Source organism: Sprattus sprattus (genome assembly GCF_963457725.1).
Source record: "Sprattus sprattus genome assembly, chromosome: 15".
In the NCBI taxonomy this organism is placed as follows: Eukaryota; Metazoa; Chordata; class Actinopteri; order Clupeiformes; family Clupeidae; genus Sprattus; species Sprattus sprattus.
Window position 1 is genome coordinate 11,277,540 of NC_137913.1, and position 24,468 is coordinate 11,302,007.

Here is a 24,468-nt window from a genome sequence, read left to right on the forward strand (position 1 = left end):
CTTGGAATGCTTGTATTTATGTGTGTGTATATTCTATGTTATGTGTAGTACTTATTGTGTTTGTATATTCTTATGTTTACTGTATGCACCTATACTCACCAGAACAAAGTCCAGGTAGGTGTAAACCTACTTGGCAATAAACCCAATTATGATTCTGATTCTGATAAGCACAGTGAAGAGGAGCAATGGGCAGGTAGAGCCAGGCTTGAATGTTAACTCAACCATCGGTAATCTCAGGATGATTCATATCCATTTCAGCTAGCTTGACATTGTTTCAGTTGTGGAGAGGTTGTATAGGCATCTGGTTGCACGTTGTGTATACAAGTTGCATGTGGCTCAGTGGATAAGCTGGATACAAATGGACACATGTATGAGTAACTTGGATACAAGCAAGATATTGGGTTTGAGCAGTGGTGTAGTCCAGGGTATACGCAGGTATACAGAGTATACCCACTTATTTTTCAGTCAGCATTGGGTATACCCACTTCTCAAAACAGGACGTTTATCCTGTGCTGTATTGGCTGCTTAAAAGAAATAAAGAGTATACCCACTTCTCCAGGGACCACTACACCACTGGGTTTGAGGAAGAACAATTTATTGGCCTTTTCCTATTTGTAGCCCAATGGGAAATTGGGTTGTATCCTGAAATGATTGTATTTTTATTGTTGTTTATTTTCATTGTATAAGGTGCAATTCGTATTGTTAAAAAGGTTTTACTAATGTTTTCTTGTTTAAAAATGTTATTAGTTCAAATGTATAATAAACCAATCAGAAGTCAGGGTGAGGGGTCAGGGGAGAGAAGATAAAGGCCCCGTCCCATTCATCTTCCCTTCACCCTACCACTTCATCGAAGTGAACTTCACTGCGGAGGGCCCCTTCACAACGGAGTGAGAAGTGTTAAGGGATTTAAATCTTTACCTGAGAAATGGGACACCACTCGATCACTCATATCCAGCTCCACTGTAGGCTACGTTTCACCAAAAACGCAATGCAAACAGTGTTCCTATGTTTGCGAATTTGAACACACGTCAGGTTTTCAGGTTCTCAGGTTTTGGCAAACAAAACCTGAGAACCTGAGTGGTGCTGGTGTAAAGGGAGAGGAGAAGAGCGTGGAGTGGAGTTTGAGGGGTGACAGCCAGGAGAAAGAACAAAGTACAAAGTGAGGGGTGATTGCTTGCGGTTAATTAAGGAGGAACGGCCAATGACTCTCATTGTTAACCTGTATAGCGATATCTTCCTGTGTGGCTTTTTGTTAATTAATTACGGAACTCGGACATGGTTACGTAGGACTACCGTGAGATACAGCAACAGCTATAGTTCAGCTCAAATTTAGCTTTGTGCTGCTGTGGAAGGAGATCCAGAACTGTTAGATAGAGTAGCCAGCACGGCCTCTCATTCGACGATCGGTTCCCGGATCATCAGTCATCCAACACAGTTGTGGACTGTTGCGACAAAGTCTCCACTCCAGCCTAGCCAACACGGTGAGAAGGACGACGAGGGAATTGTTTCTTTTGTGTGGCGGTTTTGGCGCGAAGTAGCCATTTTGCTTAAGGCTCCGGCAGCAACGGAACAGACCTGCACCGCTCATCTGACAACTGTTTGGGTACCCACCATTAGTGTATGTATACGTTTGTAATAAGTATATAAGTCTGTCGGCTTAGAAATGATAGGTTTGACAGTTATTGTGTCTGTATGCCAATCGGATGCTATTTATGTGTATGTGCTAATAGCATGCTAGGATAAGCAATGCCTGTATGGGCTAACGGCATGCTACGGTATGCCATGCTTTGCTTTGTTAATGTGTTTGATGCAAGTTTCTGAGGTGAAGTGACTGGAGTCAAACGAAAATGAGTTGTGTGTTATATTCTGAGTCCTTGTAAATATATAATCTTTTCAGAACTATATTTCAAGTAAATGGTTAGATGCATTTCTTTTTTCCTTGATGTATATCAGTAAATAAGTGGTTTGTTAATAGTAGTAGCCTACTAGGTTAGGTTTAATAGTGATCCATACATAACTTAACCTAAGTAGAAGTGTTAAAGATAAAAATTGAATAGCTATATTTGGTATTAGGCTATATAATGGTATTTATAATGTGCTTAAATAATAGTGTTAGCAGTGTGCTTTAACATAGTATTAATTATAGAAGAAACAGTTAAGGAATTTGGGAAGCTCACTCTACTAAATTAGCTAGGACAGCTAGGGGGCGCTACATATTTCTTTACAGATGTTTTAAAGCCATACCTATCTGATATTTCACTCCAACACCTTCATTATGCCACCTTGTGTCATACTTTGGCAAATCTCTGCTATAACCCCTCAGACTCTTGATTCATCTGGACAGTTTGACTTCACTGATATGTTTTGGGGGTACAGTAGTATGTCAACACAGCTGTGAGGGTGGGGGGCAATCAAGTTATTTGTTCACGTCCCCAAAAGAGTTAAGCATAAATCATGAATTTACTCTCTATACACTGAAGAAAAATACACAATGGAAGCAAATGTTAACAGATGTTTCATGTTAGGACAGAATAAAGTAACTGAAAATAACTTGAAAAGGTTTAAAAAAACAAAAAAAAAAGGTTTTATGAAATAAGTAGACATTTTTCATGATCACGATTACAATTGTGTATTATTTTGAATTCCTTATTTCAGTTGAAAAACTAGATCCTGGTTTTCTTTTCTAGAAAGAAGGAAAAACACAAGTATCGATCATAATCTTGTAAAAAATAACACCCCAACAAGTAGAGCATCCGCTGTTGGCTTCATGAGCAGCTGATGTGGATTTAATGATTAGTCTGTGATTGGTTGATAGGAATTGCTTCCCAGATAAGAGCTGCCTCCACCACTGCTTCATCGTTAGACTCTCTAGCTTTTTGTCTGGTTGGCCAGCAGCACCCATGCAGGATGTGTGGTTTCACTAGAATACAGCTTTGGTATGTTTTTATTGATTGTGTCTTTGTGAATGATGTGCACTTTCCAATACGGCCAACTTGTCTGATGATGCTTTGCTTTGTTTTTCAGGCTGGCTTTGCTGGTTCTGGTCATTGCATTCCATGATGTCAGCATTGCAAATGGTAAGCCCTTTCACTTAATTCCATCTGTTAAATGGAAACTTTGTCTTGCGTTTGGCTTTCATCACAACTAACATGTGTAATCCTTTATTTAGGCTGGTATTTGGCCTCCCCTGGCTCCACAAAAGGAGGCCGCGGTCCAAATGACCAGTACTTTGGCAGTTCTGTTGTAGATGAGCCTTACGAGGCAGGGACTACTCAAGAGTCCAGTGTTCACACTGAAGCTGTCGGCAGCTCTCAATCTGGCGGACTCTACACATCATTTCAGATCCTTTTTGGGGATTGGGGACCAGGCTGTTCAACCTAGACCCAAGCATCTGTTTCCTTCCCAAAGCACTCCCACTGGAAGCAAACCCATGAAGAGCAACTACCGGTCATCCATGAGCAACTGGAAACCACAAACTGTAACTAGGCCAGTGGGGAGTAGCCAGGAACTAGCATCTCCACCCAAGCCAGTGCAACAGCCATCCCCTCCAGTTTCTAGCAGTCCTTCCTATTCCAAGCCTCAGCAAAGTGTCCTGAGCCCCAGGTCTTACTAGTCCTCCCGCAAGCCATCCAAGAGGAGGAACAACCCTGTCCAGAACTGGCAGTCTCAATAGGAGTCTAATGGTCGTCCATATTCTGAACCTCTGCAAAACGAGCAGACCTCCAGACCAGCATAGGGTAACTACCAGCCAGTCCCAGACAAGATTTATCCAAAGTTCTGCGGCCCGACACACTGATGGCACCAGGAAACCAGCAGCTCCTGCTAAGCTAGTCCAGAGCTGGCACTCTCCTTCAGTGTCTCTTGCTGGTCTTGAGATTTGGAATCTGGTTCAAGATTTTTCCACACTGAAAACATGGGTGTGGCTTTCTTCTAGGGCTGTCAAAATTGCTCAAAAATGACATTCGAATGTTCGTTTGGAAAAAAATCACGAATTCGAACTATTCGAATATCTGGTTGCCTATTTTACGCAGTTGCCGTCAATACGTCAATAATGCGAAAAAAAGCTGTATCGGACTTTGCCGAGAACATTGCGTTACAGCAGCTTTCACCAACCAGACTACTAGCTCCCCTGAGCTCTACTTCGGATGCTTATTGAATGGCATAGCCTGTGTAAGTCCAGCTCAGAACAGTTGTGAATAAGAAAGAAGAAATGTCCATGTCTGTTGTCTTGCACAGACAACCAATTGAAATCTCCAGGAGCAAAAATGATGAACGTAGGCTATATGATTTTGTAATGTAGTGCAACCGTGGCTAAACTGCTGGGTTATTCTCAATGAAAAAAAAAAGATTAGCGATCATCGCAAGCAGCACTGTTCCTTTAAAACGAGGGACATCGCGAACAGGCTCATTCACAAAGCAGATAGGTGCTTGTACCGCGGGAGTGTTTTTTCACATTCGAATATTATCCCACTTCTGACACCATGTATTGACTTGTACTTTATCATAGAAAGTATTACCCGGTATCCACATATAATGCAAGTTCAGGAGTCTTTATTAAATCAACCGTCTTCCACTCTCAGGTACGTTACACTAGTTTCCGGTTCACGCATCATTTCACAATAAGAGTCCTGATAAGATCGGTACTAAACATTACATGAGGGACATCGCGAACAGGCAGAGGCTCATTCACAAAGCAGATAGAGGCGCTTGTACCGCGGGAGTTTTTTCACATTCGAATATTAATTTTCACGTTCGAATTCTAGTTTTTTGATACTATTCAAACTCGAATTCGAACTTCGAATATTCGTTGACAGCCCTACTTTCTTCCAATATAGATCTTCTGGTGTGTCTTCATATGAAACATTTGGCTTAAGGTTTTTTCACACTGAGAACACTGATGTTGCTTTTCTCCAGTATGGATCTTCTGGTGTGGCTAAAGGCTTTTCCACACTGAGAACACTGATGTGGCTTTTCTCCAGCATGGATCATCTGGTGTCTGTTCAGACATTTGGCTAAAGGCCTTTCCACACTGAGAACACTGATAATGCCTTTCCCCAGTATGGCTCATCTGGTGTTTCTTGAGACTAGTTATTTGGCTATAGGCCTTTCCACACTGAGAAGACTGATGTGTCTTTGCCCCAGTATGGCTCATCTGGTGTTAATTGAAAGGAGACATGCAGCTAAAGGGTTTACCATACTGAGAACACTGATATGGCTTTTCTCCAGTATGGATCTTCTGATGTGCTTTGAGACTAGACGTGGCTAAAGGCCTTTCCACACTGAGAACACTGATATGGCTTTGCCCCAGTATGGATCCTCTGGTGTTTCTTGAGACTAGATATTTGGTTTAAGGTATTTCCACACTGAGAACACTGTGTCTTTGCCCCAGTATGGCTAATCTGGTGTTTCTTGAGACTAGATATTTGGTTTAAAGTATTTCCACACTGAGAACACTGTGTCTTTGCCGCAGTGTGGCTCATCTGTTGTTAATTGAGATGAGCCATGCAGCTAAGGGTTTTACCACACTGAGAACAGTGATCTGGCTTTTCTCCAGTATGGATCCTCTGGTGTTTCTTGGGACTAGACATGTGGCTAAAGGCCTTTCCACACTGAGAACACTGATGTGGCTTAACCCAGTATGGAACATCTGGTGTTTCTTGAGACTAGACATTTGGCTAAAAGTCTTTCCACACTGAGAACACTGAAAAGGCTTTTGAGCAAAACGAGCAGACCTCCAGTCTAGCACAGGGTAACTACCAGTCCTCCCAGACTAGAATTTCACCAAGGGTCTTGAGATTTGGAATCTGGTTAAAGATTTTTCCACAATGAGAACACAGGTGTGGCTTTTTTCCAATATAGATCTTCTGGTTTGTCTTGAGATGAAACACATGGCTTAAGGTTTTTCAAGCTGAGAACACCAAGGACTTACCCAAGTATTGATCCTCTGGTGTTTCTTGAGGTCAGGTGTGCGATGTAAGGTATTTCCAGACTGAGAACACTGTCTTTGCCCCAGTATGGCTCATCTGGTGTTTCTTGAGGCTAGTTATTTGGCTATAGGCCTTTCCACACTGAGAACAATTATGTGGCTTTTCTCCAGTATGGATCTTCTGGTGTTTCTTGAGATTAGACTTTTGGCTAAAGGCCTTTTCACACTGAGAACACTGATGTGGCGGCTGTTCAGACATTTGGCTAAAGGCCTTTCCAGACTGAGAACACTGTCTTTGCCCCAGTATGGCCCATCTGGTGTTTCTTGAGACTAGTTATTTGGCTATAGGCCTTTCCACACTGAACACTGATGTTGCTTTTCTCCAGTATGGATCGTCTGGTGCGGCTAAAGGCTTTTCCACACTGAGAACACTGATGTGGCGTCTGTTCAGACATTTGGTTAAAGGCCTTGCCAAACTGAGAACACAGATAATGCCTTTCCCCAGTATGGCTCATCTGGTGTTTCTTGAGGCTAGTTATTTTGCTATAGGCCTCTTCACACTGAGAACAATTATGTGGCTTTTCTCCAGTATGGATCTTCTGGTGTCTGTTCAGACATTTGGCTAAAGGCCTTTCCACACTGAGAACACAGGTAATGCCTTTCCCCAGTATGGCTCATCTGGTGTTTCTTGAGACTAGACTTGGCTAAAGGCCTTTCCACACTGGAAACTGTGGCTTTTCTCCAGTATGGATTTTCTGGTGTCCTTTGAGATTAGACATGCGGCTAAAAGCCTTTCCACACTGAACTCTAATATGGCTTTGCCCCTGTATGGATCCTCTGGTGTTTCTTGGGACTAGACATTTGGTTTTAAGGTATTTCCACACTGAGAAGACGCTTTTCTTTCAAGCGTTTGCTAGGTCATGGCATGCAGTCGTTGCGGTTCAGGTCTCCTCCTTTTTCAAGCGCCTGCTGGGGCATGGCATGCAAATGGATGTGAATTCTCCATTGTCAACTTCGTGAGCTGAATTGCCTGAAATATATTTGCTGTTCAAGTTTTCTCCAGTATGGCTCTTCTGGTGCGGCTAAAGGGCTTTCCACACTGAGAACACTAAGGCTTTTCTCCAGTATGGATGCTCTGGTGTTTCTTGGGACTAGACATTTGGTTTAAGGTATTTCCGCACTGAGAAGACGCTTTTTTTTTCTAAGCGTTTGCTAGGTCATGGCATGCAGTCGTTGCGGTTGAGGTCTTCTCCTTTTTCAAGCGCCTGCTGGGGCATGGCATGCAGATGCATGTGAATTCTCCATTGTCAACTTTGTGAGCTGAATTGCCTGAAATATATTTGCTGTTCAAGTTTTCTCCAGTATGGCTCTTCTGGTGCGGCTAAAGGGCTTTCCACACTGAGAACGCTGATGAGGTTTTTCTCCAGTATGGATCTTATGATGTCTGTTCAGACATTTGGCTTAAGGCCTTTCCACACTGAGAACACTATGGCTTTTCCCCAGTATGGATCCTCTGGTGTTTCTTGGGACTAGACATTTGGTTTAAGGTATTTCCACACTGAGAAGACGCTTTTTTTTTTTTTCCAAGCGTTTGCTAGGTCATGGCATGCAGTCGTTGCGGTTGAGGTCTTCTCCTTTTTCAAGCGTCTGCTGGGGCATGGCATGCAGTCGTTGCGGTTGAGTTCTTCTCCTTTTTCAAGCGTTTGCTAGGTCATGGCATGCAGTCGTTGCGGTTCAGGTCTTCTCCTTTTTCAAGCGTCGCTGGGGCATGGCATGCATGTGAATTCTCCATTGTCAACTTCGTGAACTGAATTGCCTGAAATATATTTGCTGTTCAAGTTTTCTCCAGTATGGCTCTTCTGGTGCAGCTAAAGGGCTTTCCACACTGAACACTGATATGGCTTTGCCCCTGTATGGATCCTCTGGTGTTTCTTGGGACTAGACATTTGGTTTAAGGTATTTCCACACTGAGAAGACGCTTTTTTTCCCCAAGCGTTTGCTAGGTCATGGCATGCAGTCGTTGCGGTTCAGGTCTTCTCCTTTTTCAAGCGTCTGCTGGGGCATGGCATGCAGATGCATGTGAATTCTCCATTGTCAACTTCGTGAGCTGAATTGCCTGAAATATATTTGCTGTTCAAGTTTTCTCCAGTATGGCTCTTCTGGTGCGGCTAAAGGGCTTTCCACACTGAGAACGCTGATGAGGTTTTTCTCCAGTATGGATCTTATGATGTCTGTTCAGACATTTGGCTAAAGGCCTTTCCACACTGAGAACACTATGGCTTTTCCTCAGTATGGATGCTCTGGTGTTTCTTGGGACTAGACATTTGGTTTAAGGTATTTCCACACTGAGAAAATGCTTTTTTTTTTTTTCAAGCGTTTGCTAGGTCATGGCATGCAGTCGTTGCGGTTCAGGTCTTCTCCTTTTTCAAGCGTCGCTGGGGCATGGCATGCAGATTAGGGCTGTCAAAATAGCTCAAAAATGACATTCGAATGTTCGTTTGGAAAAAAATCACGAATTCGAACTATTCGAATATCTGGTTGCCTATTTTACGCAGTTGGCGTCAATACGTCAATAATGCGGAAAAAAATCTGTCTCCGAGAACATTGCGTTACAGCAGCTTTCACCAACCAGACTACTGGCTCCCCTGAGCTCTACTTCGGATGCTTAATGAATGGCATAGCCTGTGTAAGTCCAGCTCAGAACAGTTGTGAATAAGAAAGAATAAATGTCCATGTCTGTTGTCTTGCACAGACAACCAATTGAAATCGCCAGGAACAAAAATGATGAACGTAGGCTATATGATTTTGTAAAGTTGTGCAACCGTGGCTAAACTGCTGGGCTATTCTCATAGAAAAAAAAACATTAGGCTATAAGAACTATCATCGCAAGCAGCACTGCTTCCTTACTTTAAAACGAGGGACATCGCGAACAGACAGAGGCTCATTCACAAAGCAGATAGGCGCTTGTACCACAGGAGTGTTTTTTCACATTCGAATATTATCCCACTTCTGTAGGGCCAATAGTTTTCCGCGTCAAAAAAAAGCAAATTCCGTGTCACGTTTTTGGTAATTCCGTGATTCCGCGTCAAAAAAATATAAACAGCCGTATAATGCCTTTCTGCACGTTAACTGTATGAAAAACTCTGTTGATAGTGATGTTGCCTAGCAACGCGTGCGTGCAGCAACCACAGTTAAGATACTGTCGAGTTCAGTTTGTCGCTAAGTAGTTGACCACACTGTGCCTTATACATTTCCAATGCTTAAATCATCATTGTTCGACCTGTATGTGAGGCATTATGTGCATACTTAATGAAAGTAAGGGTTTTCATGAAGTTGCTTCTGTAATAGATTGTGTATTAAATACCAAATTTTGGGCTACCTGCTCGTGCTATTAGTAGTGATTAGCATGATGCTAAGCGGAGATTTAGCTATGTTCTGTTCTTATGTTGATACGCTGTAATAAAGATGGGTTCAATCCTGTTAAGATTTCGACTGGATGAGATATGAATGACATCCATGTTGCCTAGTGTAGTCCCCATAAATTAGACTGCTTGGTAACTCAGTGAATAATACGTGCCCTTCTTAGATTGTTGTTTGCCAGCCATCAACACAACAGAAGACTTAACATTTTTAGTTTTTAATGCGATTGGGAAGATGAGCAAATGAACGTGACTACCCTTGAAAAGGGGGGCGTGACCGGAGCAGAGTTCAGCGCAGACGTGACATTTTCTGACCGCTTTTGTTCTTTAATTAATGTTTGTTCATTGTTGCGATCGTTGTTGTGTTTATTTGAAAGACATTCAGTCTTACAGGGTAAAATACAGGGGGTTTTGGGCAATTTTGATGCACAAAATTATGTTTCCGTTTAAAAAGTTGCAATTCCGTTTTCAGTGGTCCATTCCGTTTCAGATGGTCCATTCCGCGTATTCCGTCCGTTTTCGCGGAAAACTATTGGCCCTACTTCTGACACCATGTATTGACTTGTACTTTATCATAGAAAGTATTACCCTGTATCCACATATACTGCAAGTTCAGGAGTCTTTATTAAATCAACCGTCTTCCACTCTCAGGTACGTTACACTAGTTTCACTAGTAGTCACTAGGACTGAATTGCCCGAAATATATTTGCTGTTCAAGTTTTCTCCAGTATGGCTCTTCTGGTGCGGCTAAAGGGCTTTCCACACTGAACACTGATATGGCTTTGCCCCTGTATGGATCTTGGGAGTTTGGTGTTTCTTGGGACAAGACATTTGGTTTAAGGTATTTCCACACTGAGAAGATGCTTTTTTTTTTTTTTTTTTCAAGCGTTTACTAGGTCATGGCATGTGAATTCTCCATTGTCAACTTTGTGAGCTGAATTGCCTGAAATATATTTGCTGTTCAAGTTTTCTCTGGTACGGCTCTTCTGGTGCGGCTAAAGGGCTTTCCACACTGAGAACGCTGATGAGGTTTTTGTACAGTATGTATCTTATGATGTCTGTTCAGACATTTGGCTAAAGGCCTTTCCACACTGAGAACACTATGGCTTTTCTCCAGTATGGATCCTCTGGTGTTTCTTGGGACTAGACATTTGGTGTAAGGTATTTCCACACTGAGAAGACGCTTTTTTTTTTTTTTCAAGTGTTTGCTAGGTCATGGCATGCAGTCGTTGCGGTTCAGGTCTTCTCCTTTTTCAAGCGTCGCTGGGGCATGGCATGCAGATGCATGTGAATTCTCCATTGTCAACTTTGTGAGCTGAATTGCCTGAAATATATTTGCTGTTCAAGTTTTCTCTGGTACGGCTCTTCTGGTGCGGCTAAAGGGCTTTCCACACTGAGAACGCTGATGAGGTTTTTGTACAGTATGGATCTTATGATGTCTGTTCAGACATTTGGCTAAAGGCCTTTCCACACTGAGAACACTATGGCTTTTCTCCAGTATGGATCCTCTGGTGTTTCTTGGGACTAGACATTTGGTGTAAGGTATTTCCACACTGAGAGGACGCTTTTTTTTTTTTTTTCAAGTGTTTGCTAGGTCATGGCATGCAGTCGTTGCGGTTCAGGTCTTCTCCTTTTTCAAGCGTCGCTGGGGCATGGCATGCAGATGCATGTGAATTCTCCATTGTCAACTTCGTGAGCTGAATTGCCTGAAATATATTTGCTGTTCAAGTTTTCTTTTTTTTTTTTCTTTTTTTCTCCAAGTGTCTACTGGAGCATGGTATGCAGCAGGTGGATGGGCCAAGGTCAACTTTGTGAGCTGAATTACGTGAAATATATTTGCTGTTCAAGTTTTCTTTTTTTTTGTGGTTGTAGATGTTTTGTCTGCAATTATAGTCCAGTTCAACTTCATGACATCTGTCTGTTTCATTTATAATGGTTTATGCATAATTTATAAATGTCTTTTTATAAATGTATGAAATTCCATCCCGTTCCATTCCATTCAATTTTATTTCCATGGTGCACTCCACATTTTCATTTCTTCATATAGCCCGTTTTGATATCAGGGATGCCCCCCTTTAGTTCAGCTCACGAAGTAGACGATGGTTTACTTTGTGCTGAACGGGAGAACAGTCTTGTGGATGGGCAGCAGGAGCAACTGCGCTGGCCCACTGTCCATGTCCCGCAACACTGCACCGCACGCCACAAAAGTCAGAATTCACATGCATTGGCATGCAATGAACTAGCGGCGTACAGTGCTGCAGAACATGGACAGCAGGCCAACACAGCTTATGCCCAGCCCCCGCCACCCCTCCACAAGACTGTTCTCCCATGTAAATAGTTCTGTTTGTTCTGTGTTTTTGTTTCATTTTTATTAGTAAAATTAGTAGTTTCTTTTCTGTTTTGTTGTTTGGTTCAAAAAGAAAAATTTCTGTTCAAAATCACTTTGTGGTTTCCCCCCCCCCAAAATGGTAAAAAATGTTGTGTTTTCTGTGGTTAGTTTCATTTTTATTAGTAGTGTTTCTTTTCTGTTTTGTTCAAAAATAAAAATTTCTGTTCAAAATCACTTTGTTTTTTCCCCCCCAAAATGCTAAAAAATGTTGTTTTCTGTGGTTATGCCTCTGTCATTATATGCCAGAATGAGTATCATCAAAACAAACAAACAAGCAAGCACACAAGAAAACCCAGGGTCTTCGCTTTCATTTGATACCAGGATTGTGTTTCTAGGTAAAGGGGTTCTCAAGTTATAAGCCTTTGATTCTCACTAGGCGCTCTTGGTAACCAAAAGTCCCTTTTTGGAGTCTCCAAAAAGGACCCAATCAAAACGCACAGACATGCCTTTAGAAAATAAATTGTGAAAAATCCATTTTTTAGTCTTTTGACTTCAAATTTTGAGTGCAGCAAGCTGAGACCTGTGGCTATGACCTGGTCAGGTCTGATCAATCCACAGAAATACCTGAACCATTATATCTTAGTCAATTTATTGACATTTGAATTGGACGTAAAGCCAAACCTGAGTTCCAACCTCTGTAACTCTGTGTCAGTATGTCATAGAATTCACACTTACACTTTTAAAAGAAACTTGAGAGTGTTAGCTTTTTTTATTGGTACCAAGCACACCCCTGAGTCTCAAAAGATGTGGAAACTTATGCTTTTATTTTAAGTATGAGGTTTTTGAAAAACAAACCGGATTTGGGGGTGCTCCTTAAAAGGTTAAGACATGTGGCTAAAGGCCTTTCCACACTGTGAACACTGTGGCTTTGCCCCAGTATGGATCATCTGGTGTTTATTGAGACTAGACATTTGGCTAATAATCTTTCAACACTGAGAACACTGTTAAGGCTTTTGAGCAGAATGAGCAGACCTCCAGTCCAGCAAAGGGTAACTACCAGTCCTCCCAGACAAGAATTTCTCCAAGTTCTGTGGCCCAACACATTGATGGCACCAGGAAACCAGCAGGTGCTGCTAAGCCATTCCAGAAGAACTGGCAACAAGGTCAATGGCCCAACACCTCTCCAGACACCAGGGCACCATTGTGGGGTGGCTATAGTTTCTCTCATGGAACTGCTTCAGTCAATTTCAACTCAGACTAAGGGCTAAAGGTGTGTTGGTCTGAAGTACTCTTTTAATAGCTTTACTGTTGATGATTGTGCTGTTTACCTTTTTCTTGGCTCTTCCTGGTTTTAGGCTTGGAGAATGCAGTGTTTGAATGAAGGTAAGCCCTGTGTCAATAAACTTAATTGAGAAGTTGCAAGAAGATGCAAGTGTTCTCATGTATTAACTGTGCCTATTCTTGTTTCTAGATGGAAATGAGCCCTAGTGACTAGTTTCTAGATGTTCCTTGAAATGCAGCTTCAATAAATATCTTTTAATAATATTTGTGGTCTCTGCTCCTTTTTGACTATGGCCCAGCTCATTTATTGGAACCCTTATTGGTTCATTCATTGCTAATGCAAATATTTTAAAACTGTGCTCCAGCTTTCACTTCTAATAGTGTTCGTTCTGTCTGGCCAGTTGTTCATTTTACTGGTCAAATTGCTATGCAATAAGGCATCACCTCCACTAGGAAATGCCTCAAGGGGTCAGTGGGGGAGGGAGGTTTTGGGTCTCCATCTCCAATATTGTTTGCACCCTTTCAGATGGTAATCCTGCAGAGCCGTAGGTTAATAATGGTTCACTGTTCAGCTGAGAAGGTTATGAAAGATGTAGGACTTTCAAACCATGACCACTACAAGCATTTAGAATGATATTCTAATGGCATTAAAATGTGCTTGAAGAACCATTAACAATATCTAGGTGCCTATTACAAAGTTGTGACAGTGCTTCTTTTTAGTTGTCAGTTTCAAACGATTTAGCCTTCCATTAAACCATATAGGTAACCCCCAATTAACTTTTTTTTTCTTGTAGAATCGCTGCAAGTCAAAGGCCTTATTCAAATATCAAAGGTCACACCATTGAACCACCAAAGCGAGGGTTTGAAATGTGTTGTATTCCGCTTTGTATTTTGTGACTGGCTCTAAGGAAACAAGGTTAAGGTTAATATGAATACAGCACACATGTGTATCCAGTGCAGCACACGTGTGTACATCCACTGGACCTTAGGACGAAGGAAAATAATGGTAAAACCCCAATTAAGAGATCAGATTATTTTAATTGCTATATCAACAGAATATACAAACTGGTCAATTGATATTGGAAAATAAGTCTCAAAACTACCTTCCTGGGGGAGGTGGCTAGACACCGTCTGACTGGAGCTAGCTCAGATCCAAATCTAAGATCGAGGGGATCTATACCATCTCAGGCCAGGACCCATCCTCGACTCAGGTGTTGGGGGTCTGCTGGCCCTGTGGTAGGTGTATAGCACCATATGACCCGTACCTACCTACATGGGCACCATTCCCAGAGTCAATCAACTTCTTTCATATATCATTACAACTTCAAACACTCCTTTTGGAACAAAAGTCTTAATTTCAGTCAGGCTCATTAAAAACAGTAATCTTTATATCCTGTAGTCCATAATATCTACTATAATAATCCTAATGTTGTGTCTGTAGCGGTGGGCGTCACATGTTGGTGTGTGCTGTGCTGGTGAGGAAGGAGTCCCCAAACACGTTGGTGTAGGAGGCCTTGAGGTAAGTGACGTAGCTCTGCAGGCTGCGGTTGGTGCTGTCCGACTGCTCTAGCTTCTTCTTCAGCTCCTCCAGACGGCCCTGATTACGGCGCTCCGTCTGAGGGGAGCGAAGGGGAGGACGGTCGGAGGAGAGGAGGGCGAGAGAGAGGAGTGAGAAGGGGAGTGGAGTGAGGAGCCAAAAGGATAGGAAGGGGAAGGAGAGGGAGGCAGGAAGGGGAGAGGAGGAGAAAAGAGGACAGGAGAGGAAGTACAGAGTGGAGAGAGAAGATGAGAGGAGAGTTATTTAAAAAAAAAAACAAGTTTAAGAAAACGTGTCCTTTCAGTGTGTGGTTCTAAAAGAGTTGTGCTGTTCCGCTACCTCGTCTTTGCAGCGGCGTAGCTGGTTCATCTCAGCCTTGGCCAGGTTCAGCTGAGTCTCCAGATCCAGTGCTTTAGCCTGCACCGTTCTCTCTTTGGTCAGCGCTCGCTCCAGGCTCTGGTCAACCTGCCCATCAGCGCATCAACACAATGTAAGACAATTTGTGTACAAATCTGAGGGGTGGTGGAGGTGCTTCAGAAATGTTTTTGTGTGTGACAGAGAGAGTGCGAGTGTGTTTGAGTGTGTGTGTGTGTGTGTGTGTGTGTGTGTGACAGAGTGAGAGTGTGTTTAAGTGTGTGTGTGTGTGTGTGTGTGACAGAGAGAGTGAGAGTGTGTGTGTGTGTGGGTGAGAGTGTGTGTGTGACAGAGAGAGTAAGGTTGTATTTGAGTGTCTGTCTGTGTGTGTGTGTGTGTGTGTGTGTGTGTGTGTGTGTGTGTGTGTGTGTGTGTGTGTGTATTCAGATAAAGCTCACCTGTCTCTGCGCACCCCCCCGCGCCTCCTTCAGCTGTCTGGAGAGGAGCTCTATCTCCCTGGTTTTGTCCTCCAGACGCAGCTGTGAGCTCCTCGTCCTCTCGTCCCGCTTGGCCATCGTCTCCAGCAGCTCTCTGTTCTGGGTTTTAGCCTCCTCCAGCTGCCTACACACACACACACACACACACACACACACACACACACACACACACACACACACACACCTTTAAATCCCCAGTACATCTGAGGGGAAATCTGAAACGTAACACTAAAAAGCCTTTTGCCTAAAGAAATGCTCAACCATACAACTACAAAACAATAATTGTATTTATATGGCATTTGTCTAAAGGGGCTGTATGCATACTTCAGGTGTAGAGGTTCTTAAGACTGACTTGGCATGGCATGTACAGTATGTGTGTGTGTGTGTGTGTGTGTGTATACTTCAGTGCAAACACATCTCTGTAGACGGACTACAGCATGGTCTCCATTAGGCGTCTCGGGTGATTCAGTTCTGATGCCTGTCTGTGTCTGTGTCTGCAAGAGTCTCTTTGTGAGTGTGTGTGTGCGTGTGTGTTTGCGTATGTTTATGTGTGTGTGAGAGAATCTCTGTGTGCGTGTGAGTCTGTGTGTGTGTGTGTGTGTGTGTGTGTGTGTGTGTGTGTGTGTGTGCGTGTGTGTGTGCATGTGTGTGAGTGTTTGGCGGTGCTGACTGACCTCTCCATGGTGCCCACTGAGCGTCTCAGGTGTTTGTTCTCCTCCAGCAGTAAGAGGTTCTTCTCCTGGAGCGTCTCTACGCGAGTGTCCTGCTGCTCCACCTGTCCACGTCACACAGGTGTGTCACAGAAAGAGGGAGTGTCTGAGTGAGCCTCAGGCTGACTGTGTTTGACCCTAAGCCTGAGCTCAGTGGTGTGTGAGTGTATGTCAACTACCTTAAGTCTGATCTCTCTCAGGGCCTCACTCTGTTCTACACTTCTCCTGTGAGTGTGTGTGTGCCTGTGTGAGTAAGTGTGTGTGTGTGTGTGTGTGTGTCTGTGTGTGTGTGTGTGTGTGTGTGTATAAATCAGTCTCAGGCGGTCTGTGTGTGACCCTATGCCTGAGCTCAGTGGTGTGTATGTGTGAGTGTGTGTGTGTGTGTGTGTGTGTGTGTGTGTGTGTGTGTGTGTGTGTGTCTGTGTGTGCCAACTGCCTTACGTCTGATCTCTCACTATCACTCTGTTCTGCACTTCACCTGTGAGTGTGTGTGCCCCTGGATGAGTGTGAGTGAGTGTGTGTGTTCATAGACTACCTTGAGTCTCATCTCCCCTAGGGCCTCGCTCTGTTCTGTGATCCTCCTGCGGTGGTTCTCCTCCTGCTCCCTGGCCTCTCTCAGCTGCTCCTCCGTCCTCCTCAGCGTCTCCCCGAGGGGCTCCAGCTCCCTCACGTGCCTCCGCACCTGCTCCACCTCCCGCTCGCACTCCGCCCGCAGCCCCCGCACCTCACACTGAGACGCCACCATCTTTGCCTGGTACTCCTCCGACTCCTGACGTGTCTTCTGCACCTGAGGAGGATGAGGAGAAGGAGGAGGAGGAGGAGAAGGAGGAGAAGGGTGGGGCGGAAAGCACAAATGTTTTGATTTTTTTTTTGCAGCTTTACATCAGCAAAGATATTTGAGAGACATGGATCTCTGTGTTTTCTCAGGTACTATCATCCTCAATTCTATGCACCTTCTGTGTGTTTTGAGAGCTTAAATGTCTCCAGGATGAAAAAGTTAATACCACTGGTTAAGAAAAAGACTAGTTCACTAGACACTACGTACACAAGTCCCCAGCCAGTAACCATCCTATATACAGGCTGTACAGCTTCTCCATAGGTCACTGATTTGGCCTAACCTGTGTTTTGTAGCCGTCCACCAGCTTCTCAAAGTCCTTGACGGTGCTCTTCAGCTGGTGGAGCTCCGACTGGGACACACTCAGCCGGTCCTCGGTCCCAGAGAGCATGGTCTGCAAGCGTTGAAAACACACACACACACACACACACACACACACACACACACACACATAGACACACAGACACACAGACACACACACACACACACACACACACACACTGAACAACTGCATCTTAGACTTCTACATACAGTTTGTCCACATATAGATCATTATGCTTAATTTATTTGAAATACTAAACCAAGCTTCACTATCATCAGCCAGTGGATCATGAAACTGACGTCCTTTAGCTTGAGAGCAGGATTTGATTGATGTAATGAATGAAGACTAATTCATTTCTCAAGGCGTGCAGGTGTGTGTGTGTTAGGGTGAAGGCTGAATGCTCACCTTGAGTCTCTGGTTCTCCAGGTGTGTGTGTGTGTGTGTGTGTGTGTGTGTGTGTGTGTGTGTGTGTGTGTGTGTGTGTGAAAGCTGAGTGCTCACCTTGAGTCTCTGGTTCTACAGGTGTGCAGGTGTGTGTGTGTGTGTGTGTGTGTGTGTGTGTGTGAAAGCGGAGTGCTCACCTTGAGTCTCTGATTCTCCAGGCGGGTGGAGGAGGCTTCAGAGGTGAGGCGATGGAGCCGATCCAAGAGGCCCTCCTTCTCCACACGGAACTTATCTCCTGCAGTCTGCAGTTCCTCAGTCAGCTCAGCCACACGGCTGGAGGATGACACACACACAGACACACACACACACACACACACACACACACACACACACACACACACACAAGTACCAAATATTACTTTGCCCTCCTCTCTTCTTTTAACCAATCATCATTCAAGTTAATTGAATCAACTAATCAGGCAGAACAGGAAATGTAGATAAAACACAAACAATTACAGTTCTTCAGTTAGGAAGCCAAGCGTATATATAAACATCTGTAAGGTGTATCAATCATTTGCATGATCTCAAAACACAGTCGTCATTTCTCACATCCTCTCGTAGATAGTTTCAATTATTATCTCATAGATAAGTTCTAGGACCCCCGCCTTCTGTCACTCACTTCTTGACAGCAATGAGCTCCAGGTCCTGCTGTTTCTTCTCTCTGTGCTCTCTGGCGTGGCGCGACCGCAGCTGCTCCGCGGTGGACAGGGCGTCGGTCAGCTGGGCCTCCTGGGAAAGGCAGCCACACAGGGAAATGACCAACTACTTTACAGCTCTATCTTTCTAGGTATTACCTGAATATAAAACAGTAGTGTCTCCTTTTACTAGTTACCTTTTACCGATATTTATAGAAGCAACAGGCTTGTTTCAGGAATAATATAATTCCAGTACCAAATATTATTTAGTTATAACTTCCTTAAAGGTAGAGTCCTTGCTTCTAATCCCATACAATATTTTGGGAAATTCAGCGAATGATTCATGATCCTCTAGCTATACATTCAGTGTGTCAAAAACATTCAGATGTAAATGAAAAACAAAGATGGTGGCTCGGATGCAGCCATGAACAATCCCAGCCAGAATATGAATACGTGCTTCAAGAGCAGGGAAGAGAAGGGTGTGATTTGATTGGCTCTTGAACTCAATTATCAACAACCTTTCATGCAACCGAAACTGTATTGCGTCCCTCTAGCTCTACCAATTTTTTTTTACATAAGTTGTGTTCATGTAAATGTGATAACGTGTAACTGGAATAAATTGCTATAAATACAATTATTTATATATATATAACGATCTCTAGCCATCACGTCCGCAGTCCCAGCACCCACTGATGGAGTTGCAGTGACACCACCTCACCTTCTCCAGTAGCTGTGCGGAGAGCTGAGAGGCGCGGCTCTCGCTCTGCTCTGCCCGCTGCTTCTGTGATTGGCCGTCCTGCCGCAGCGCCTCCTGGTCCACCTCACGGTGCAGCTGTAGCTCCCGGATCAGCTCCTGAAGGGCCTGCATCTCGTCCCGCTGCCGCCGCAGGGCGCCCTCCATCCCCTGACAGACAAGGGAAAGAACACACCAAACGTGCTCAGAATCAGACCCACAGGCAGACAACGGACAGAGACAGGAGACAAGGATCGATAAACAGAAGAAATAAAGAGTAAAAAAAGGAAAGAGACAAAAAGACGTAGGCAGACAGATGGCTGGGGTTTTCCCTGCATAGAGAGATAAGAGGTGGCATCCTTTTCGAAAATCCATTCTCAAATAGGACTGATCTCAGCCAATGTATATCAGCTTGAAGAGCCTAGAGACAATTGTATTGTTATGGCGCTATATAAATAAAATTGAATTAAATTAATGCAGAGACATTTCAAAACGTGCCGATTTCAGCCAATGTACATTAACTATAAATCAGCTGTCATTTTTATCAGCCAATGTAAGCATGAGGAGGAAAAAAGAGTGGCCCTGAGAGGATGTATTAGGGGCCTTAGCGGTTTTGTTAGGGGCCAGAGAGGTTAAATTGTATTAGGGGCTTGCCTCAATCTGTGCCCCCAGATGGTCGTTCTCTGCCTCTTTCTTGAGTAGCTGCTTCTGCAGGTGTCCATGAGTCGTCTCCAGAGCCTTGGACAAAAATCTAGAGCTTTTTGCAATGTCCTGTGAAATACCACAAAACAATACTAAGAATCAGAAAGCAAGACAAACTAAAGATGATGAAAATCTACCTCTTAACTGGTTACTTCAAAAAAAAAAAAAGGTCTGCCCCATTTTCAGTCAGTATTGTCCAGGTTGAGAGGTTCTACCTTTTCCCCCTCCAGCTTTTCTGTTATTTGATTGGCCTCTCTTGTTTTGGTATCGAGTTTAGCCTCCAGTCGCTAGGGAAACAAGGGGTCAAAGGTCAGTCACATAAACATCTGCCCAGCACGTCATACAGAAGCTCACACTATGGAAAATGGTGCTTTTAAACACAAGATCTGCTAAGTAGATTCCCATATCGCACTGGCAAGAGTCTTACTTAGGGGAGACATATCCTCATATTTAGCTTATTTATTTTATTCCTTAATGGCAGTGTGACTTCAATGTAAGACAGTAGGTGTACGGGACCCACCATTTTCTCAGCTTCAGATTCAGCCAGCCTCTTCAGTAGTCCCTCCCTCTCGTCCATCAGCCGCATCGCATCCGTCTGCCAAACCCAACAACAAACAACACTCAAGACATTACGGGTTTACATGATAGAAACGAACAATAAAGTAACGCCAAACATATACAACATACAGGTCCAATGTATTTTCCCATATATAACAGAACATAACAACACGATATAATAGAATTGTTAACTTTTAATAATATCATATTTTTATATTAATTTTTGCATGCATACAGTGGGGAAAATAAGTATTTGAACCCCTGCCGACTTCGCAAGTTTGGCCACTTGCAAAGAAATGTGTGATCTAGAATTTTAATGGTAGGTGTATTTTAACAGTGAGAAACAGAATATCAACAAAAAAATCCAGAAAACTGCATTTTATAAGATTTATGACTTTATTTGCATTTGATGCAAAAAATAAGTATTTGAACCCCCAAGCAAACAGCAAGAATTCTGGCTCCCAATGGCCAGTTATGTGCCCAAAAAGCACACAGATTAGTCCTCATTAGGTCTAACAAGGTATACCTGATCTCAACTGGTGACCTGTATAAAAGAAACCTGTCCAAAGAATCATACTTCACACCTTCAACCTCACCACCATGGGCAAGACCAAAGAGCTGTCCAAGGACGTCAGAGATAAGATTGTAGACCTGCACAAGGCTGGAATGGGCTACAAAACCACCGGCAAGCAGCTTGGTGAGAAGCAGATAACTATTGGTGCGATTATTCATAAATGGAAGCAACACCAAACAACTGTCACCCGCTCTAGGTCTGGGGCTCCATGCAAGATATCCCCTCGTGCGGAATCAGAGATCATTCGAAAGGTGCAGAATAACCCCAGAACTACAGAGGGGGAGCTTGTGAATGATCTCAAGGCAGGTGGGACCAGACTCACCAAGAAAACCATTGGCAACACACCACGCCGTAATTTTTTGAAGTACTGCAGCACTCGCAAGGTCCCCCTGCTCAAGGAAGCGCATGTACAGGGCCATCTGAAGTTTACCATTGCACACTTGAATGATTCTAGGGAGGATTGGGAGACAGAATGTGGTCAGATGATACCAAAATCAAGCTCTTTGGCATCAACTCGACTTGCCGTGTTTGACAGGGGGGGGAATGCTGAATATGACCCCAACAGTACATCATACCCACCATCAAGCATGGAGGTGGAAACATTATGCTTTGGGGCTGTTTCTCTGCCAAGGGTACAGGACGACTCCACCGCATCAAGGGGACTATGGATGGGGCCATGTAACGTGGAATATTGGGCTTGAACTTCATTCCCTCATTCCCTCCCATTGAAAACACAACCTTAAAGATTTGGAGAGGATCTGGAAAGAGGAGTGGACCAAAATCCCTCCTGAGATGTTTGTAAACCTGGTGACCAACTACAAACGTCTGACGTCTGTGCTTGCCAATAAGGGTTATTCCACCAAGTACTAAGTCATTTTCGTCAGTCAGTTTTGGGGGTTCAAATACTTATTTTTTGCATCAAATGCAAATAAAGTCATAAATGTTATAAAATGCATTTTTCTGGATTTTTTTGTTGATATTCTGTTTCTCACTGTTAATATCCACCTACCATTACAATTATAGATCACACATTTCTTTGCAAGTGGCCAAACTTGTGAAATCTCAAGGGGTTCAAATACTTATTTTCCCCACTGTATATACAGCAAGTGTGTATCTGTAGAATGTTCTGCATGTGTGTGTGTGTGTGTGTGTGTGTGTGTGTGTGTGTGTGTGTGTGTGTGTGTGTGTGTGTGTGTGTGTGTGTGTGTGTGTGTCATTGCATCCATGAGTGCCTGTGCTGTGTGTACTTGTGGAAATGTGCTTACCTCTCGACCATGCTGATCCCTTAGGAGTTGTCGGAGGGTGCGGTTGGTGTTATCAAACGCCTCCAGCTTCTTGACCAGCACCTCATGCTGCCGTCCCAGCAGGGCTGCGTCTGGCCTGGACAACTTCTTCTCCTGTGAGAGAGTACCGGGTCAAACCGCAACCACTGCCAATAGTCTCTGTCAATGGGTTTCCATTACAGAGCCAGGCTCATGCAAACCAGAAGCTGAATACTGACTGACTGACTGACACTTCATTGTGTGTCTCTCATGTTTTATGTCTGGTCTTTATACTTTTTTTTTTTTAATGACAAAAACATATATCAGTCAAATGGCGTGGGTGTAAATGAATGACTGAGATCATGAGTCTGCGCTCACCTTCTTCAGCTGACCAATCAGATCACGTAGAGCTGCCACCTGCTTGGCTGCCGCCTCCCCATCGATCTCGGCCTCCACCAGTTTCCTGAGCAGAATGTCAACGTCACTCTGCCCAGCTCCATCCTGGGCCCTGCGACAGTGAAGGAACAGAGAGCCCAACTCAAGTCCGAGGCCACGGGTAAACTTATTTTGGCCCTTCAACCTGGATTAATAATAACGCCGTTTTAACAGAAGAACCCACAGCCTAAATCTTCTCTGTCCCGGGGACCCTGTGAAATATAGTGCTGCTATTGTGAATTACTCCACGGCCACAGTCGCTATCTGATCCCCAGACCTCGCTCTCCCACCTGCTGGGCTCTGTGTCCTCCTGCATCTGCTCCAGCGAGAGCCTCAGGTCTGTGTTTGCTCTCCTGGACTCCTCCAGCTCCTTGCTGGCCTCGGCCAGCTGCTCCTCCCGCACGCCAATCAAGCGCTGGCAGGCGTCCAGATGCTCAGACTGACGCTCCAGGAGCTGCCTCTTCTCCTGCAGATTCACCTGAGATGGAAAGGTGGCATTTTACATTTAAAAATATTATTTTGCCAGTTCAGGCCAAGAGAGAATCACATTCTCTTATATAGATGTCTTCCAAAAAACACAACAACAAAAAACACACTTTAGATGTGAGAACACAAGCACTTAAAATCATTGATGAGATCCACAACACAAAGGCCTGAGGTGGACTCCAAACAAGCTTTCATGCAATGGTTTGACAGTATGTATTGCAAACCAGGTTTGCACTGAGTCCCATAATGTGCTCTGACACACAATCACGAGTTCAATCACACAACTGTTAAACCACACAATTAAAACTGATACGGACCGACCTTTCTCATCGCTGGATCCACCTCTGACATGAGCAAGTCAGCCCTGTGGTCATATCTCCCCTCCCCATCACCTTTGGACAGGTCAGCTAACCTCAGAGGAGAAGAGCTGGGGTCGGACTGGGGAACAGGAGTGATCTCCAAACAGTGTGAAGACCCCTGAGAGGTGGAAGAGATGCCTTAGCCACATTCACACAGGCAGCCATGACTTGTAGGATGAAAGCTATTAATGAGCAGACACAAGAGACAGACCAACCTCCCACTGGTAGTTATCCCGAGGGGCCGTGTTCTTCCCAGGCGGTATCCAGGGCACCCTGGCCCTCACCTTAGGAGTGGTCCGGAGAATCCCCTTTGGTGTGTCATTCTATTGAACGTGAGTGTATTGTTAAGCATGGAGTATGGACATCATATTGTATGGATAAGTAACCGCCATACCGTAAGCCCTCTTCTGCCAAAACAAGATCTAGATGGCTGATAAGTGTCCACGGCACTGAAATCTACGGAATTGTTAATCACCTGATGCGACTGGGAGGAAGTGCAGCTTTGACCCCTCTTCAGGTGAACATGTACGGCCGTGGATTCGGGGACATGGACGTGAATGGGTGGCGAGTGGGACCGTGTCTTCATCCCTGATTTTCAGTCAAGATACTGGCAAAACTGAAACGTGAGTCTCGAATGAGACGATGACTGTTCAACTGACTTGCTTAAGTTTTTATAAGCAAATCTACGTATCGACTGATACACGAGCATACAAGCTCATCGGCGTATCTGATCTAGCCTGCAAACTATCAAATGATATGTTGCTCTGTTTGCAACAACTAACTTCAGCTAGCTAATTCACATTAGCTTGCTTGCTATCAGTTTGGCTTTGAAGCTGTAATAATAGCTAGCGTATCGATCCCAAGTTATCAAGGATGGTCCACAGAAGGCTTCGCCGGCTTTGCTCATTGATTTGTGTTGTTAACTAGCTGAAGAAACTTACGTACAGTCATTTTTCAGTCACATTATACAGAAACAAATATTAATTTAGCTAACGTAGCCTACTGTTGCTTCAATGTTTACTTCAGACTGCGCGTTGATTACTCCTGTTGCTTCCCAAGCCACGCTTGCT

The 24,468-nt window shown here is 44.0% G+C and overlaps 1 protein-coding gene across 1 annotated transcript; it reads right to left on the reverse strand.

Moving 5' to 3' along the window:
* Nucleotides 1–14,405: 14,405 nt before the first annotated feature.
* On the reverse strand, nucleotides 14,406–23,984 carry LOC308376705 (outer dense fiber protein 2-like; the record flags this gene model as incomplete). The annotated part of the gene is made up of 18 exons (XM_080853148.1): nucleotides 14,406–14,570; nucleotides 14,832–14,957; nucleotides 15,305–15,467; nucleotides 16,018–16,118; nucleotides 16,589–16,840; nucleotides 17,172–17,282; nucleotides 17,792–17,927; nucleotides 18,274–18,383; nucleotides 19,008–19,193; nucleotides 19,677–19,793; nucleotides 19,940–20,011; nucleotides 20,245–20,319; nucleotides 22,122–22,253; nucleotides 22,497–22,626; nucleotides 22,844–23,031; nucleotides 23,361–23,516; nucleotides 23,614–23,721; nucleotides 23,874–23,984. 18 exons carry the CDS (start codon nucleotides 23,982–23,984, stop codon nucleotides 14,406–14,408), a joined length of 2,439 nt encoding a protein of 812 aa, XP_080709274.1.
* Between the last annotated feature and the right edge of the window lie 484 nt (nucleotides 23,985–24,468).